We start from the raw sequence: 18,446 nt of genomic DNA, 5'->3' as shown, positions 1-18,446 counted from the left end.
ATGAATGAGCTATAATATGCATAACATACCCCCTGGAAATTTGCACCAGATTGAGACCCACCGTGTGGACCTCCTCCATCTTTCTTAATGGAGCTATCTCCGCCCTTTGCAGATAACTTGCTATCACCCTGACAAAGATGCATCATCAAAAGTTTCAAACTTAAAATTGCTACGAGTACAACCGTTTAGCCTATTCCCCTTCATTCAGAACAAAAGACCACGCTGATATTTTGTCAAAATTAATTTCCTCAGTGGATCAGATCATGAGAGAAACAAAAGCAATTTACCAACCTGTTCAGATTTTATCATTATTTCAGTAGGAAAGAAAACATATGACATATGAATTCCATCTCAATATTAGGTCTAAGTAGTAAGGATCTAAGAATTGGTTAGGTAAGCATGTTCTGACTACCCACCAAGGACCAGTTTTGCTTACATATGTACACATGATCAAACTGAGTAAAAAAAAAAAACTGTGCAGGTACTACACAGAAAATATGCTAAGAAAAGAGACTAAACAATAGTTTAGCTCATAGGTCTATTGAATCCAATCTCGACAATCAAATTAACATATCCAAAGATGTGTTCAACACAATTTAGTATGCCATTAGGAATTTCTTACAAAAAGAGTAGGTCAAAAATTTGCACCTATATTGATGTGATTTTGCACTTTCTATTCTTATTCACTTGTATTAGAATGCAAAAATGAGCCATAGTTACAAATTATTTGTGCATAAGAATTCAGCCTAAGTATATAAAGCATCTATAATAGGTCAATAGAAGTAATAAGAAAGAACAAAATCCCCACAGCTGCAAGCAACATTCATATTATTAGAAAGCATATTAAATTTGTCATTAATTCTCCATATTCTAACACAAAATTTCAAAATTATCCAAGTGAACATGCATAGCAACATAGTGAATACTCCTGATGGAAATAAAAAAGCACTCCGCATAGAGCTGTCGTGTTCAAGATCACATACCTCAATCTGCAATAAGACGTTCATCCCCAAAACATGCACAACAAAGAAAGATGCAATATAAAACATATCAGAACAACCCATCTACAACAGAAATATATGTTACAAACCTAACAAACTTTCGCAGATCTTAGCTAGAAATAGAGATTGAAGGATTCACCTCTCTATATTTCTGCAGGTACAATTTAAGCGGCTCGATGTACTCCTCAAACCCCAACGTCGCCATCGCCCAGAGAAGATCGTCACCATTAATCGTCTTCCTCTTCTCTTTCTGGCACTTATCACTCGCCCTAGATCATCGAAATGTCTTTCAAACCATCAAGAACAAAACGAATCGAAACAGGAAACACAAAAACGGAGGGATATAGAGATCAATCTCACTCGCTGGTGATGAAGCTGATGAACTCGGACACGCACTCTTGCACGGTCTCCTTCGCGTCCTTGGCAATCTTCCCATTCGCCGGGAGCGCCTTCTTCATGATCCGGCTAATGTTTGCGATCGGGAGGAACCGATCCTGCTCCCGCACGTTGGATCGGGAACCTTCGTCGCCGCTCTCGGGGCTTCCGCCGCCGAGGGGACTCCTCGGGCCGTCGGACATCGCCGGAACCCTAGATCCACGCCCGAGGGGTCCGGAGAAGAGATCAGAAACCCTAGATCGCGGAGGAGGATAGAGGCGAAGCGTACCTTGGATTTGGTTGGCGGATTTATATTTGGCGCGCGCGAGCGAGAGAAGAAGAGAGAGAGGAGACTAATTTTTAATTTTAATCTTTTTTTCTTCGGGCAGGGGAGAGGACGAAAGAGATCGGACGCTGGAGAAGAGACGGAGGAGGAGACGACGGGGATGAGAGTTGTGGAAATGGGTTTGGTTATCTGAACCGTTCGTCCCACGAGCAACCCCCTTATATAAGGACCCTCGCCGACCATGGCCCGGTTCTTTTTCTTTTTCTTTTTCCTTTTTTTTTTAATTTACGAAACTTGAGAATTAATTCCAATTAAAAAAAAAATAGTGTTTCAAACTTATTCTAAAATTATATTATGAAATTGATAATTTGGTTATGAATTACCATCTCATTCTCACACCTACAGTAATCTTAAAATAAGTTGCACTCGTAAATAATTTTTATAGTTTGGTAGAAGAACTCTAAAATAAACTACTTAAATAAAAGTTTAAAACGCTGCGTTGCATTAGATTAGATGGTGCAGCATGTGCACGAAATAGAACGAAAGATTGAGACACGAGTCAAGTTAACTTTTGCACTAGGTTTTAAAGAAAGTTTCAGACGAAAAGAATTCATCGTTACTCGCGAGTGGAGAAGAGTCGGTTCCGCTAACAAAGAACAACTCTATTTATTTGTTAAAACTTAAATAACTTCAAAGTTACCACGCCGCACTAGATCCTGGAACTTTTTATTTCTGTCATCGGGTGTGAGAACTAGGAAGTGAGAGGAATAAAACAAAACACAGGAGGTTATGTGCAAAATCCGCAAATCAGGGGCTAAAAAAATAATAAATATACTATAGTCAGGGGTGTTTGTGTAAGTTTATCTTTCCACGGAAAGCCGAACCGCCAAGACGATGACCCCCACAATTTGATGATTCTTGCATTTAAAAATAAATTTAAAAAGAAAAAAGAAAACAACAAATACGATCAGGGAAACAATCACTTTCATCTTCCTTCGCTGCCATGGACGACGACCTCGAGTTCGTCTTCTCCGACCAACACCGCGAGATCATGGCCGCCCGCGCCGCCGAGTCCGACCTCGACCTCGCCTTCCGCCTCCAAATGGAGGAAGCCATGGCCGCCTCCCTCTCCCTCCTCCCTTCCTCCTCGACCACCACCGCCACCACCAAAACAGTCGAATACGTAGAAAAGACCGACTCTTCTCTCCTCCTCGAATTCCAAGCCCTAGAACTCGATCGCTTCCGCCAGGAGAAGCAGGACGCCGAGCAATCCCAGTCCGAGCTCCGCCGCCTCGCTGACGACCTCCGCATCCGCTACCACGACGAGCAGTTCGCGCGCGAGATCGAGTCGATGCCGGAAGAAGACTGGGAGGAGTTCGGCGATAACTTCGAGCAGCCGATCGAGGAGGAGGAGGAGGAGTTGCCTTTTCGGCTTTACTTTAAGGGGATGTTGAGCAGTGAGTTGGTGAAGGGGAATTGGGTTCAGGTTGCTGGGATTGGGGTGGCGGTGTGCGATCCGCAGGACAATTTGGTACTAAAGATTCAGAAGCCGATGTCAGGGGCCGCGGGTGGACGTGAGGTGGTAGAGACGAAGGCGTTGATCGAAGGGCTCAATGCGGTGCTCTCGTTGGGGATCAAGAGGGTGCACGTGTTCTTCGATTATAGGATTCTTTTTAATCATGTGAGTTTTCTTTTCCATTGAGTTCTTAAATATGTTCTTGTTCGTAGTTTAAGTAGAAATTGAATGTTTGTATAGATTACTGGGTTGTTTCTTGTTCGTACTTGAAGAAGAGTTTGTGTGTTTTATTTGTATAATTTATGTATCACGTTAAATGAAAATAAGCATTTTTTAGCAATATTATTTCGTTATTCTTAAATTTTATGTGAATATCGACAACTTGGAAGGTTGATGACAAGGTAGCAACATTAAACTTCATTTTAACACAAAAGTTTGTGAAACTTGTGACTTGTATAATCAAAATTTTCTATATCTTCATGACCCTTTGGAAAATTTTCAGACCTCTTTAATTGGACCTTACAATTGAAAACTCAATGCCAAAGTATAAAGCTTCATGAGTCTGACAGGTACATGATGAAACCAAAAGCACTAATGTAGAGTTTGTATTTGTCTTTATAGTCATACATAAGTACTTGACATACTGGTCTATGGATGAAGTTGTTCTTCTATTTTCTCATGATAGCTTATGATTAAAGGAGCTATGAAATATGCATTCACCGATCCTATATTTTTTTGAGAAAGAACGTATTATCTGCACTTGACTAAAGAAGTATTTGATTTTGTGAATTGTGAAAATTTCGGCTCATTATTTACAGGTGACAGGAAAATGGTATGTCAAGCAGCGTAAGGTTGCTAATATGATCGATCAAGTGTTGTTGCTAGAAAGGAAGTTCGAAAAATGTCAGATGTTCTTGCTGCCACGATGCAATGTCAGATTCGCTTTTAAGTTAGCGAGGGATATGATAGATTCTCAGATCGAAAAGGATGCTGATTCGAACAACAACAAAGACTTAAAGGAAACTTGCAACATCTGTTTGGAACTTTCTGATTCTTCTGAAATGTTTGCTGTTGATGACTGTTTGCACCGATATTGTTTTTCCTGTATGAAACAACATGTGGAAGTTAAGCTACTTCATGGAATGCTCCCACGTTGTCCACATGAGGGCTGCAATGTGAAGCTTAATGTGGAGAGTTCAAGGAAATTTTTGACTAGTAAACTTTTAGAGATCATGGTCCAGCGTATAAAGGAAGAATCAATTCCTCCTGCTGAGAAAATTTACTGCCCATATCCAAGGTGCTCTGCTTTGATGTCGTTGAATGAAGCAATATGTCCTCAGCAGGAGTCTTCCTCCCGTAAGTCCACTGTTGGCACTTCTGGATTAGGAAAATGTATCAAGTGTGATGGCTCCTTCTGTGTCAAATGTAAGGTTCCCTGGCATGAGAGGATGTCATGTTATGACTACAAAAGGTTAAATCCGAATCGTCGTCCAGAAGACGCAAAGTTACATTCTCTTGCAAGACAGAAGTTGTGGCGCCAGTGTGTTAAATGCAACCATATGATTGAACTGGCAGAGGGATGCTTTCATATGACTTGCAGGTGTTCTTTTTCTTTTCCTTGTGCTCTTAGTCCTGATATGCCGCATTTAATTCTCTTTTGCCTGTCATTTATGTCTCCGTTAATTACTGCCAAAATATAGACTGCATAAAGAATTATGCTAATTGACATTTTATTGTATTTCTTTTTTTCCTCTCATTTGTTTGCTCCATGTGTAGACAGCAATTTTATAGAGAAAAATAATCACAAATCAGGTTGCAATAACTCAAAACTTTGTTATAGCTATCTTCTCATCCTATTCATTCCATGTTCTTTGGCTTTAAGGATAAGGTTTAATTCATTCAGATATAGTGAAGTCCTGCACCACCTTTAACCTGATTTCAATATGCTAAACGTGTTTGCAACATCTAGTGCAAGAATCTAAACTTGTTGAGGAATTTTGTTGCTTGAGCCTAAAGTACAGTGAAGAAAGTAGGGTAACTCAGCCCAACAGCTGTGTTTACAACTTTTACAGAAAATCCCATTTCTCCCTGATCTCCTTGGCACAAGAATTTACACCAGTTTATAGATAGTTGGTTTTAGGTAGACAGTTGATTGTATAAATGGTGGTTCCTTTGCGAACTTTCTCTAGGCTGTGTTCTAGCCAACATAACTTTGGACAGCACTTTGCTAATGACAATGGCTGAAACTGCATCTTGTTAAAAGGCTTAAAGCTAATCATCTAGTGAAGGAAAATACTCCTCTTGTTATACATCTAAATTCTGAACACAATGGGAAACTGACTTCACAGCCCTTGTGTTGCTTAATGCATGACTTATTTTTTCGTAGGAGACTTGATTGTATATAATTTCTTTTATTCAGATTGGCAAGTAATTTATGTGAAGAAGCTTCTTCTCGAGATCAATATGGTAGTAGGAAAAATTCTCTATCTTTGCTCATTTTGACTATGCTTTGGCCAGTTTCTTGCTTGAAGTTTCCCCTTGAACTATTCCATAAAATTCTTGCCTAATGACAGATTTTCGACATATTTATGGTTTTACTTATCAAATTTTATCCAGAATACTCTGGAGGGAACACAAACATTTTGATCCTTAGATATGTATACAAACATGTCTCACTTGGCCTCCTTTTACATTCTAATCTAAAATCTGTTGTCTTGCAGATGTGGATATGAATTCTGTTATACTTGTGGAAAAAAATGGAAGGATAAGAAAGCTACTTGTTCTTGCCCCTTGTGGGATGAAGGATTCATTTGGCATGATGATAGTGAGGATGAGGACGACTTTTATGATGAAGAAGATGATGACGATGATGAGTCCCCCTTCTATCACGGGTTTATCAATTTTCGTCGCCTCCATTAGGATAGCACTTGGTACTTGTCCATATCACCTACAGATAACTGCAAACTGGTTATTTAGATCTTTTCCTTTTCCAAGCTGTTTGTTGAACTGAGTTATCATCTGAACATATGTTTTTATGAGCTATTTGAGAAGCTTATAGTGGTATTGTTAATGGGGCCGATTTTTAATGAAGGCTTTGCTAGGATAGTGATGCATGTTATCTTCAAAGAATGTCTATTTTTTTGAGCTATTTGCGAAGCTTATAGCGGTATTGTTAATAGGAACGATTTTTTATGAAGAGGCTTTCCCAGGATGGAGAGGCATGTTTCATGATCTCCGAGTTGAATACCGTTCAATCCGTAAGCTGCTCTATAGCTGTTTGTTCCTGTTTTGTACTTCTATACATTGTTGGAAAAGCTTCTCTGCCATAACATGAATATGCAAGGAGTTTCACACATCTATCAGATTCAGCTCCCAGCTTTCATCAGATTAAACGTTCTCATTTGCATGCATTCAACTCCAGATAGAGTTCGGAAAGTTTCTTCTGTCCATTTTTCACGTGGCTGAAGCAGCTCTCTCACCATTAATCTAGTATATGAGATCGATTAGTTCCCTACTGGAATAGTACACGTTAAACATGACTAAAATGAAAAATTAAACAATTTATCCTGTTCTCCATTGCGTCAATTTAGGATCCCGGAATTTGGAACCCTAAATTTTGGAGCCTAACAAAGTTTAAGGCTCCTTTTAACAATGATCACTTCATACTATTGCCTGTTGCCCTGAATAAGTAAATAAATGAACATAAAGGTCTAAAAGAATCAAGCGGAATGACAGCTGAATCATGTAGCTAACTATAAACAGATTAAAGAGAGCAAAGTAGCCACACCCTCTCCATGACTTTCAAATATCAAGATGGAGGAATGCCCGAGAGCACAGATAACTATATACACATATTAAAGGTCTTTTGAAACGGCAATTTCCTCCAGCCAATCAGCTCTCAGAAGCTGATAGAGGCTTTCTACCAAAAAGGAAGAAAAAGGAAGAAAAAGAAAAGAAAAGAAGAAGCTGGACCCTCTCTTTAGCAAAGGAAACAAAGAAACTGAAAGATTCTTTACAAAAGGCTAGAAGAGAATCCAGACTTCTGTGACTAAAGACATAAAAGTGAAGTCATCGAATCAAAATGGTGGCTATTTTTCAGGGGATAAAATGGACCAGGTTGAATAGCCTCATACTAGTTGCAACGTTAAGCTGCTATCTTTTTCTCATCCTCGGCAGTAATTTCGCTCCTGTCCATTGCTTTCTTTGCTAACTCGTAGCCTGCAAAATTCATAGCACCAAGAGGTGCGATCCAAAAGAACCTAGGAACGGCTCCCTTGAAGAGTCCGAGAGGGCCCTCCTGTCGTAGGATGGAGAAGGCCACCATTTGCATCGACACGGGCAAGCCCTGAGGAGCAGTCATCATTCGCGTCTTCATCACATCAAATGGAGTCGTAATAACGGCTGCAAACCCGCCAGACAATGCCCCCACCACGACAATCTCCCAAGGTTCCAGGTCTCGGTCGAGAAAGTTCTGTGCAGCCTTCAGAAATGAAAGGCACACGACAATGAGATCCAAAAAGACCTCCAAATGAGGGAAAAATTAACAAATACAACCAAAGTAAATAAGACTTAACTATATGCGAATTGCTTTCCCAAATTCATTATCCCCACATTTAGTAGGAGATTAGGAACTTTTGACTCAAGGTACCATAAGAACCTATTTTTCATAAAAGTCTTGCATTCAAAATTTACAAGACTGTATGCAATATCACAGCATGGGAGTCATTAATTTCAACACTCAAAAGTGCAGCAGCTTATCAGAACCAGGAAATGTGAAGAAACTCCACCAGTTAAATTAGGGGGCAGCTAAACCATGAAATATACGGGCCAAATTAAACAGTGTAAATTAGAATATTGTTTAAAAATCTGAATTGACTTAGACGTTAGAATAATAAGAAAGAAGGACCAATATAGCTAAAGATGGAAATATAGAGTATTGACACAAAACTAAGACAATACCTTCTTAGCTTCTGCATAGAGGCCCAAGCCAGCAACATAGAATGGAACCTCCCGGCAAAGTGTGGCACCAGTTCCACGGAAGAAACCCTTAAAACCATCTTGCCGTAAAGTACCAACAATCGCTTCTCCTACATTGTCAAATATGCCAGCCTGGAGCCGCTGCTTTAAAACCTCACAAGGAATTCGAACAGCTGTTCCCAGGATTGTGCTGCAGAAGGACGCTAAAGATTGCACCTAGAAAAGCTAGATGTCACTGAAGGGATCTGTAAAGCTCATGCAATTTATTCCCAGTAGTACATTATCATCGGATCAAACTTGGTTGTTACCACAATAAAGCTCTCTATCTATCTAGCACTAATTGTGGAGGAAATGATAATTACAGTAAACCAATGAAGCAAAAATGCAATGCAACTTCACAAACTACTTGGACTTTCAATGTAGTGGTATCAGTGCAATAGCGAGTAAGAGCGGTTGGAACCTGGTAATCTATCTTGGGAATCTATTCCATGCATAGAAAATTAGTATTACCTGAATCTCTGGAAGTGTTGGGGCGACATTAATTAAGACAAGCTTGCTTGCTTCAAATATTCCAGTTCTCAATCCATGGCTGTCAAGAAAAAGGATTGAGTGTTGCAGAAGCATAAGGATGTCATAAGTTAAGCAAGGATACTGACCTTGAAAACTGTCCAAGTATTGCTGGAATGGAACCTCTATATAATCCCTGAAGCCCAATTTGAGGAAGCTTGGAGATGAGCTCTGGGAATGAAAGTGTTGATGCTTGAACACGTGTCTGATACAATTAGAAACACACAACCACTTAATGGAGGTTTTCCCAAAGAAATTCAAATATAACCTCCAGGAGACACACCCAGAATTGCATAATGTTCCTTTTCACTATTCTAGCAAACCAACGAGAGTTATTATGAAATTTCAAACGATCCAAATATCCAATATCTTTGGTATGCTATATGTTCAATGTATCACGCATGCGAGAAACTAATAGCATAATTCTTCTAATAAAGAAAATTGATATATTTCATTCCCTGAACATCCCGACCAACATACAACATATGGGTTGACAGATTCTTCTTTTTTCAACTACTGTCATGACAAAGAATATGTCACACACTTTTCTCTCCACAACTCACAAATCAACCATACTAGGCAATCTGTGAAACCTTTGTTTCAAGTTTCAATGCAGAAATTGTAAACCTATAGTGCTTTCATAATAAACATAAGGTGCAATTCAACAGGATAAATAAAAATGCAGATGTTATGCATCAACTATCTATTGTCTTCATTTTCCTTTTGGAAGGCCTTTCTCCACAAATTACTCGGTCAATTTCCACAATTAATAAGTTGCGTGAGAGGAAAAAAAAGAAAGAATAGTTATACAAATCAACAAAGTGTCCCCATCTCCCTATAGAAGATATCAACTTTATAGACATTTAAACTGAAAAAAGAATGGATGGCAATGGCCCTCTATAGCTAATTCCGAATAGTGGGTAGTAAAAGGCAAAAACTACTCATCCTCTTAAAGCTTTGCCCACTCTGATCATTATAGAATTAACTGCAAAATCACTCTAATTTGTTGTAGTAACAGTAACAGTTTCCTGCTTAGACATGAAATATAATAGGTATTTACTCTTTTCTGAAAAGTAAAATGTCTGTAGCACTGAATGGAAATATGGGATACCTTCATCGTGTCGATGGGATGCATCACAGAAGTAGAAAGTGCACAAGCAAGGCCCCCAGCCAAAGCAGACTTTAGAACATTTCCAGCAGATATTTCAACTGGTGGGGGGACAGCAACAACTGTGGCAGCTTCGAACCAGATGCTCCTAGATACATTTTCAAACCAGAAATCAAGCAACGCAGAAAATAAGCTGTGGTATCTTCATGCATCTAGAAATAAAATGATTCAGTGTACTAATTTGACCAATGATGTTCATATCCAAAATTAATAACCTCTCCTTCCTTGAAAATCTGGTATAAGGAGACAAAACTTAACATTACCATATCCTAGGAGATTTTTAGCCATATTGAGAAGCAAAGTCAGGAACTCAAACTAACAAAATAATTAATAGGAGTACGGAAATAGCATACATCGGACAATATTACTGCTTTGTTTAAGAAAGTTACACAAACAGCAATCAACTCTTGTAATTAGAACTTCAATGTTTAAAGTAGTTATTCTTTAGATGTGGCACCATAAAGTGTAATTATTTAGATGAAGTGACATCGAACTAGAAGTAAATAGATACAGAACGTAGCAATCTTTGCAGATAAATTGAAAACTGATAAGGTGTATAATCACCTCATTTAAGTAAAGAATGCCGGTTACTAATTGCATAAGCAGAGATAGGTTAAAGGTATGGTCAGACCACCATGACGATAATGAAGAGATTATAATACATGGAAGAACAGATTAAATAGTTAGATTATTGTATTGCACAGGAAGTAGATGTCATAAATGATCAGATTTCTAAAATGAATAAATTATTGTCAATAAGCATTCATTATGGACATTGAGAAATTTTAACCTACTGGGAACTTCATTTACCATACCGAGGATCATCTTCAAGTCGTTCCGAAGGAAGAAGAAGCATGAAATTGCGAAAATGACCATATGAAATAGATCCTTCTTTATCTGCATTCAAATAACGCATCATAGCAGCAGCATTGTCTTCATTGGCAGGAAGACCTGCACTTTTCAATGATGTCAGTATTTGATTCTTTTGAAGTGTTCCAGACTTGCTCAAACATAGAGTTGTATAAGCTCTCAGTATGGTTGGCTCCTTCTGCTCCATCAAGGACAAAAATTGTTTCCACCCAATAGATTTTGAAAATAAGTTACTCCTAGTACGCCGCAAGAAATCTCGAGCATATCTCCTGGGTAGTCGTCTCTTTCTCATTGCAATTTCAAGGTCTTCAAGAGTGACCAGGCCATCACCATCTCTGTCCAACTCTTCAAAAAACCTTTTTCCTGTTCATATGAAATGAGGCAGAAATTAAATAGAATTATATATCCTGACCTCCAGAACATATTAAGGTTATTAAAATCTAATAAAAACACATAAGAATGTAAATGAATTGTATGAGATATCTAGGGCTTCTAAATTTTTTATAAATAAAAAGGAAGAAGAAAGTTACAATAGAATCCTGAGTACTGCAAAGGTTGAAAACTACCTTAATACTGAGACTTCGTATAACTTGATTAGTTCACAGGGAATAAAAAATCTATAACCCTTAATCATGTGACTGAAGGTCTTCAAACTTTGACAGTCCATATATAGTTAACAAATTACAGAAGTTCTCGAACATCATGAGCTAACCATGCCATACATACAGCTGTATAGAGTTTTATATTCAAGAGTTTATTCAGGATATCTACCATGTTCCCCTTTCTGACAGTAGCAAGATTTAAACAAAGACAAAACCTGACTAGCACAACTTGATGTACCTAACAATAGAAGAAGTCATTTTACAGTTACCGACTTTTAAATATGCCTACACACTCAGGCATCTCAAGGAGGCTAAGTTTGTTTTATGCATGCAGAACTTGTTAAGAGGAACATATCTAGCAAAATTGGTGCTATGAAAATAATGTAGAAGTGTAGCATCACCCCCCCGCCCCCCGGCGCCTCTCACGCGCACACCACCACCACCAATGATGAATATGTACTGCAACAGATAACTACTTGACAGAAAAAGATATTAAATGCATACCTTCAGATTCTGCATAACGAAAGAAGTCCTGTACAGAGAATAATTTCTTCTTATCAGGATGATCTGCAGAGGACTTTCCCAGTTGAGGTATGAACTCAATTAGCTCAGTCAAAGAAACAGTTGACAGGGTAGACCGCAGGCGTTCGACATTCGACAAAGGAATGTTGAGCAAACCACTTGCTATCTTTTGAGGAGAGCTACTCTCAGGTTCCTCCCTGTCACTGCCGGGGGCGCGATCCTCACTCTCATCACTGACAGAAGAAGTAGCCCTTACTAAACTCGCCGGAGCCCCACCCACCCTTGCAAACCTCATAGTCGAAACAAATCCATCAAAATCTGCTTTCTTACCATTAATCAATCCCTTGAGTATCTTCAAGCAATCGAACTGAGGGGGAAAAGATTTAGAAACATGTGTCTCATCGCAATTCTTCTCGCCATTTTCCTTGAAAACTAAATCGGCCATCTGAAAGTTTTGCAAAAAACTGTCAGTTGCAAAGCAGAGAAGGAGTTCTAGCGACAAGACATCGTCCGCCGAATTTGAACTCTTCTTCCTGTCCCAAAAGAAGGACTTTTGCGTTCCTCCCCTTCGCGGCTTATGCACGGGATCCAGAAATGGTTCCTCTTCTTTCTTGCACTGTTTCCCAAAGCACTTCTTGACGGATTTGAACGGCCTCGGAAATGCCTGCACAAAGCTATTGAGCAAAAGAGACCAAGTCACCACAAACCGCAAGCAGTTCGTGCACGATTCTTCCCTGACCTCCTCTCTCCCCTCTTTCTTAGATGAATCCTCCTTCAATCTATCGCCGCATTTCCCGTTAGGGAATAAAGTTCCAAACAGCGACTTGATAGGCAACTTGATAGGAGACGAACCTTTCTTCCTCTCCTCCGCCGTCGGAGCGACGGCGAGCACCGCATCACGGGTAGATTTCTTCGAGAACTCGCCACGCTCCCCTTCGCCCGTCGATTTCTTCAAATTTGACTCCAGATCCTTGGCGACGCGCAGGAGTCCGGATTCGAGCGGCGAGACCGCATCCCTGACCGCGTGGAAGAAGGATTCGACCTGATCGGAGCCGGGAACAACCATCGCAAGAGAACACTACGAGATCGGGGATGGAGGAAATCGCATCGATGGGAATGGGAAATCGCAAAAGAAGCGATTAGGGTTTCGAATTCGAGAGGAGGAGAGACGATGAGGAGAGCTAAGGTGAATGGTTGGGTAGTGAGGAGGAGGAGATGAGGAGAGAGCGGAGAGTGGAGAAATTAGAGGGTGGGAATATCGGATAATAACAATAACTATATATATATATATATATATATACACACATCTATTTCCCCCGGATAATGTTAATGGTTAAAGGCACCGGAAAAGGGTCTTACTGGGACCCACTAACTAGTTATAGGCCTCTCTGATTAACCTGGGGCCGTTTTTGGGGATCACAATTTGGGAAGTTGTTGTTCGTTAGCGTTAGCGTTAGCGTTAGCACTTAGCATTGTTTCTTGCTAGGTGTCTACGTACAAGAAGATAAGCGCTGACGTGGACGTACGGTGGAAGGGGACGCCACGTCATTATTCCGAGAAGACTTTTTATTAATGGATTTGAATAATAGGGCTTGGAATTATTACGGGGTTATTTTGTATAAAAGAAACTTTAAAATTTTTAAATACTATGATTTGGCTCTTCGTAATAGAAATTAGAAATATCTGACTAAATTTTTTAATTTTTTGGACTAATTACACTTGGACCGTAAATTATAATCAATATCTCTTCATTAGAAAATATTAAATAACTATCTTACTCTTAACTTAAGATAGATCACATGACAGTGAAGAAAAAATGAATGAATAACTAACTAGTGTATCTCAGAGGTTTTAGATAGTTAGAGTGGTCATCAATGTATAATTATTCATTAAATTTGCAATTTTCATACATGTACAAAATATATCAATTAACAAAACACAAAGTATTTTTTATTTAAGAAAAACTACCCTAAAATTCGTTAATTTTGCATTAATTATGTACTTGTTTTGTGTTTTTTTCCTTCTTAATCTTACGTTTTAACCACTAATTTGCAACCAGATACGTCCTTAAAAAGCTAATTATAGCCAAATCTAAGACGAGGCGTTTCTTATTCCACATGTGTATAGATCCTCTGCAGCCCCGACTAGAAGACTTATCTAAACTATCTAATCAAAAGATGCCAAAGTATTACTTTTATGAAATTTGGTACAATCAGCATTGCATAGAATCCTCTATTTCCCTTCTCTGTTCACAGAGGTGATTCTTGTCCCTCTCCTTAAGAATGGAAGACGACGACAGCTCCATTCCGTTGCCAAAACTCCTCCCGGCGGGTCCCACCATTTCCGATCCACAAGGTGGGGCCCAACGAAGGTTGCCAGCTGTGAAAGAGGAGGCCCTTCTCGTGGCCAACCCCGATCCACCGCAGCCCGAGTTGTACACTTTGGATTTCGAAAAAGATATGTCTCGCTTCTCCTCTCTCCTCTCCTCCTCCTCCTCCTCCGTTTCTCCCTCGCTTTACTGAGCGCGAGATATAGAGCGTTTCCTCTTTGATCTTTTGATCCAATCTTACTCATAACGGCACGCCTCTTCATCGCCATCCATGCTTTGTTTCTTTCTCGTGTCCTTGTGAGATCGTCGATCCGAACAACACGTCAAGGTGAGAACTTTGGATCTCCAGAACGTAAAAGAAGACATTTTTCTTCTTTACTGTTTTAGACTGATGGGTAATTGTCCTTCCACGGGCGATCTTTTTTGCTTTTTCGCGGTTGTTTCCTCGAAGAAGCACGAGATCTCTGTGAAAGTTCTCTTTTTTCGAGGAAAATTGGATATTTTTGGTTCAGTCGTCTTCTGGGTCGTCGAGATTTTGGCTTTGTTGATTCCTAATGGGTCCTTCTTTGGATAATTAGGAGAAAGAGAAGGAGATGGGGAGGAAGGGGAAGTGGCTTGTTGCGGTGAAGAAAATCCTGGGCCACGAATCCAAAGAGAAGAGGATCAGGGTAAGATTTCTGATGCTTTACAGATTTTTAAAACATTTGGATTTTGATTAATTGTCACCTTCCTCATTCATATAATACCTGAAGAGCAAATCTAAGAAGAAATGGAGATTTGGGAAATCCAAGCACTCGGATCCGGTCCCCTTGGAGCCGTCGGTAGTTCCAGACGTCACCCAACCATCACCATCACCACCACCTCCACCACCATCACCACCTCCACCACCACCACCACCTTTTTCTTCTCCTCCTCCACCTCCTTCTCCTCTACACGAGGAGGATAAGGAGATAAAGCTATCTGAAATAGAGAATGAGCAGAGCCAGCATGCTTACTCTGTAGCACTTGCCTCCGCTGTGGCCGCTGAGGCTGCCGCTGTTGCCGCTCAAGCTGCCGCAGAGTTTGTTCAGCTCACTGCTGCGGCGAGGTCACCGGATAAATCCAGCGAAGAGATTGCGGCGATCAAGATCCAGACTGCATTCCGAGGGTACCAGGTATAAGACCAGTACATTTGTTTGCACACTGTTATTCTCATTCTCCAACCACATATTTGCATTGATGGCGCAAAGATTCATCCAATTAATCGATTTTACTATGTATTATGGATTGATATATGCTACATGATTTATCTTTATAGATTATTTTGGTCGAATGCAAGTAATTGAATGACGATTCTAGAAAAGACTTATGGTGAGATGTTCGGCATTGAATCTTAAAGAGCGAAATTTTCTTTCTGTATTGTTAAGTGGAATACCAAATGCTAGAGCTGGTAGAATATTATGTTTCACACCTTCTAACTATCAAGGATTTTCTTATTTAAAATAACAGACCACTCGATCATGAAATTTCCTATAGTATGGTTTTCTGAATGCACATTTTCTGAAAGAAAAAGCTGTATGTCTATCTGTTTCTGAATTCTTTTAGAATATGGACGATTAAGTAGTCTTATGGATTGAGAGTCAATTTTTGGATCATCACTTGCATCTCAATGTACTTATATGAAGATGAGGCAAAAATATTTCTGTTCAAAATTCAAATTTCATCTCCATTCTCCAACTAAATCAGCTGTCGTTCTGAGCATTATCATTAACTAGTATTCTTTTTCCAAGAAGAAAAGAAAAATTGTGTTACACGACATTCCCCGTGCAGTTATTCTTCAGTATAACAAGCAGAAAAGATTCAGTTGGCATTAATTGAACCTACCATCTGTTGAAAATACTACTTCAAGTGCTTTATGATATCTTTGCTGCTTGAAATTCTTCTGATATGTAGCTGATTTCCTCAATTTGTAAACACCGGTTTATAGGCAAGGAGAGCATTGCGAGCCTTGAGAGGACTCTTTAGGCTGAAGTCACTGGTCGATGGAAATTCTGTCAGGCGCCAAACCACAAACACACTACATTGCATGCAGAGTTTGGCGAGAGTTCAATCACAAATCCGTTCTAGAAGGATAAGAATGTCGGAGGAAAACCAGTCTCTTCAGAGGCAGCTGCAGCTGAAACGTGAAAAGGAGATCGAGAAATCAAAGGTACACACTTCACCTGATCATATGTCTGTCATGCTTCGGTTATTGTGATCATGTTGCACCATAAATTTCTATATTGCTCAAATTTGTATTTTGTAAGAGAAAGACAAGATATGAATCTCTTGTGAAATTGTTGTGATCTAAACGTCAGTGAGACCTGTGAAAGAATCACTAACCAGACCTGTTTCAGTGTCTGGATTATACTGTTTGCCTACTGGAAAACTATCTATTCTGTTTTGGACTTGCTGGATATGAAAATTCTGGGATGTACACATTCCGAAATGTCCTTGATACGAAGAAATTATTGGTATTAAGAGGGTACTAATCTAAGTTTTTAACAGATCGGTGAAAATTGGGATGACAGTCTTCAATCCAAAGAGCAAATTGAGGCCAGTTTGTATAACAAACATGAAGCCACTATAAGAAGAGAGAGGGCACTAGCTTATGCATTTTCTCATCAGGTATGATGCATTTGATTCTGCGTGTTCCTGAACACTGCTCATGCTATTCTATATATCAATTTCGCGACAGCAATCCTTTTTATTGCTCTACTTCATCCCTGAAAACAGTGGAAGAGCTCCTCCCGAACAGTAACCCCAATGTTCACAGACCCCCATAATCCACAATGGGGTTGGAGCTGGTCAGATCGCTGGATGTCCGCAAGGCCATGGGAGAGCAACACAACGACAGAGAAAGAGAAAGAGACCAGTGACAATGCTTCTGTGATAAGTGCTGCTAGGAATGTATCAGGGGAGATAATAAAAGGATACGCTCGTCGAGACACCATTTCAGAACAGACATCTCCTACACCGCAAAAACCAATCCGTTCGTCCTCCAAGGCGCCATCTGTAGCACCTTCAACTCCCCCTGCCAAACTTCCATCAACACCAGGAAAGACCAATTCAGTTAGCTCGAAAAAAAGTGGTTTATACCACTCGGAGGATGACACTGGGAGCGTACTTAGCATGCGATCAGAGCGTTCCAGGAGGCACAGCATCGCAGGGTCTCTCGTAAAAGATGCTGAGAATTTAACAAGCTCGCAGGTTTTTCCAAGCTACATGCAGTCGACGAAGTCTGCAATGGCAAGGTCGCGACATCAGAGCCCGTTAACTGATAAGGCTGAGACGCCTGACAAAGGATCAACAAATACAGCAAAGAAGCGTTTATCTTTTCCGGTGGCGGATAAACCTAGTATGCCATCTCCAGGAAGGATCAGAAGGCATTCAGGGCCCCCTATAATAGAAGTTGCTCCATTGAAGGATGATTCTATTCCAGTGGAGCAAATAACAAGCAACGAAGAGAGCAGATAGCCTGCTCAGATTGTTGCAGACTGTCCATTTGTTATACTGATATTTGTTGAGTAATGGATTGTTATTGTCTTATCGGCTGACAATTCTTACTCGAAAGATTGTTTTATTATTTCACACTTATTTCTATTTCTTTGTTCTCCTGTTTCTTGTTTCTGGTTACGTCGATATGTATCGAGTATCTATTATATTGAAAAAAAGAAAGTGGAATGCTTGGTTTTTTTTTTTTTTTCAATGTACAGGATGGTGATATCTATCATACTTCATAACAACCAAATTATATTTATGATATTGACTACTGCCTATGCTTGCTTTTAAATTAATTTGCAATGATAATTGATGCTAGATATATGTAAAGTTTACAAATTAACTTGAAAACTAAATTGATAAATTAAGTTAAAAGAACCTGAAACAGAGGAGTGATTTCTTAATCAAATTTATACATAATAGAAACATATGAATGCATTTACGAGAGCACCTTGCATTTGGCTGCATATTATGGTTTTAGTCTTCGGAATTGATTATTAGATTGATTCGATAAAAACTATTTATTTCTCCTTATCTAATTATTAAGATTAAATAATACTAAATAAAATTAATTAAAAGTATCGATCACTTTTCTAAATTATAATGATATATTAGTTATATTTTATTTCTCTTCTTTAACTACCTATATTTTTTTATAAAAGATAATAATAATAAATTTGTAGAAATTAGCACCCCTTTTATTATAAAAACGAT

At 39.3% G+C, this 18,446-nt stretch overlaps 4 protein-coding genes across 5 annotated transcripts; 2 read left to right on the top strand and 2 right to left on the bottom strand.

The window, feature by feature from the left end:
- Nucleotides 1-1,095: 1,095 nt before the first annotated feature.
- LOC140775494 (nuclear transcription factor Y subunit B-1-like) lies at nt 1,096-1,841 on the bottom strand. Of its 2 annotated transcripts, XM_073118832.1 has the most exons (3): nt 1,666-1,841; nt 1,362-1,589; nt 1,096-1,270 (listed from the first exon to the last, which is right to left on the bottom strand). In XM_073118832.1, exons 2-3 carry the CDS (start codon nt 1,577-1,579, stop codon nt 1,111-1,113), a joined length of 378 nt encoding a protein of 125 aa, XP_072974933.1. In that variant the 5' UTR covers nt 1,580-1,589; nt 1,666-1,841; the 3' UTR covers nt 1,096-1,110. The 2 variants fall into 2 exon arrangements, with proteins under 2 accessions (XP_072974933.1, XP_072974934.1); XM_073118833.1 differs by having other exon boundaries at nt 1,362-1,841.
- Nucleotides 1,842-2,604: 763 nt separating this feature from the next.
- LOC140775493 (E3 ubiquitin-protein ligase RSL1) lies at nt 2,605-6,307 on the top strand. The gene is made up of 3 exons (XM_073118829.1): nt 2,605-3,343; nt 3,997-4,778; nt 5,899-6,307. The coding sequence occupies exons 1-3, from the start codon at nt 2,666-2,668 to the stop codon at nt 6,095-6,097; spliced, it is 1,659 nt and encodes a 552-aa protein (XP_072974930.1). The 5' UTR covers nt 2,605-2,665; the 3' UTR covers nt 6,098-6,307.
- Nucleotides 6,308-6,907: 600 nt separating this feature from the next.
- On the bottom strand, nt 6,908-13,137 carry LOC140775842 (uncharacterized). Its single transcript, XM_073119301.1, has 7 exons — nt 11,867-13,137; nt 10,706-11,123; nt 9,834-9,978; nt 8,812-8,927; nt 8,666-8,744; nt 8,138-8,371; nt 6,908-7,658 (listed from the first exon to the last, which is right to left on the bottom strand). The coding sequence occupies exons 1-7, from the start codon at nt 12,948-12,950 to the stop codon at nt 7,323-7,325; spliced, it is 2,412 nt and encodes an 803-aa protein (XP_072975402.1). The 5' UTR covers nt 12,951-13,137; the 3' UTR covers nt 6,908-7,322.
- Nucleotides 13,138-14,305: 1,168 nt separating this feature from the next.
- Nucleotides 14,306-17,945, top strand: LOC140775881 (protein IQ-DOMAIN 3-like). Its single transcript, XM_073119360.1, has 6 exons — nt 14,306-14,541; nt 14,792-14,881; nt 14,966-15,367; nt 16,180-16,401; nt 16,740-16,859; nt 16,968-17,945. Exons 2-6 carry the CDS (start codon nt 14,807-14,809, stop codon nt 17,706-17,708), a joined length of 1,560 nt encoding a protein of 519 aa, XP_072975461.1. The 5' UTR covers nt 14,306-14,541; nt 14,792-14,806; the 3' UTR covers nt 17,709-17,945.
- The last annotated feature ends 501 nt before the right edge of the window (nt 17,946-18,446 follow it).

This window comes from Typha angustifolia, chromosome 14 (genome assembly GCF_048772165.1).
Source record: "Typha angustifolia cultivar Huaian chromosome 14, ASM4877216v1, whole genome shotgun sequence".
Classification (NCBI taxonomy): Eukaryota; Viridiplantae; Streptophyta; class Magnoliopsida; order Poales; family Typhaceae; genus Typha; species Typha angustifolia.
This window is presented reverse-complemented; position numbering and strand designations above follow the sequence as displayed.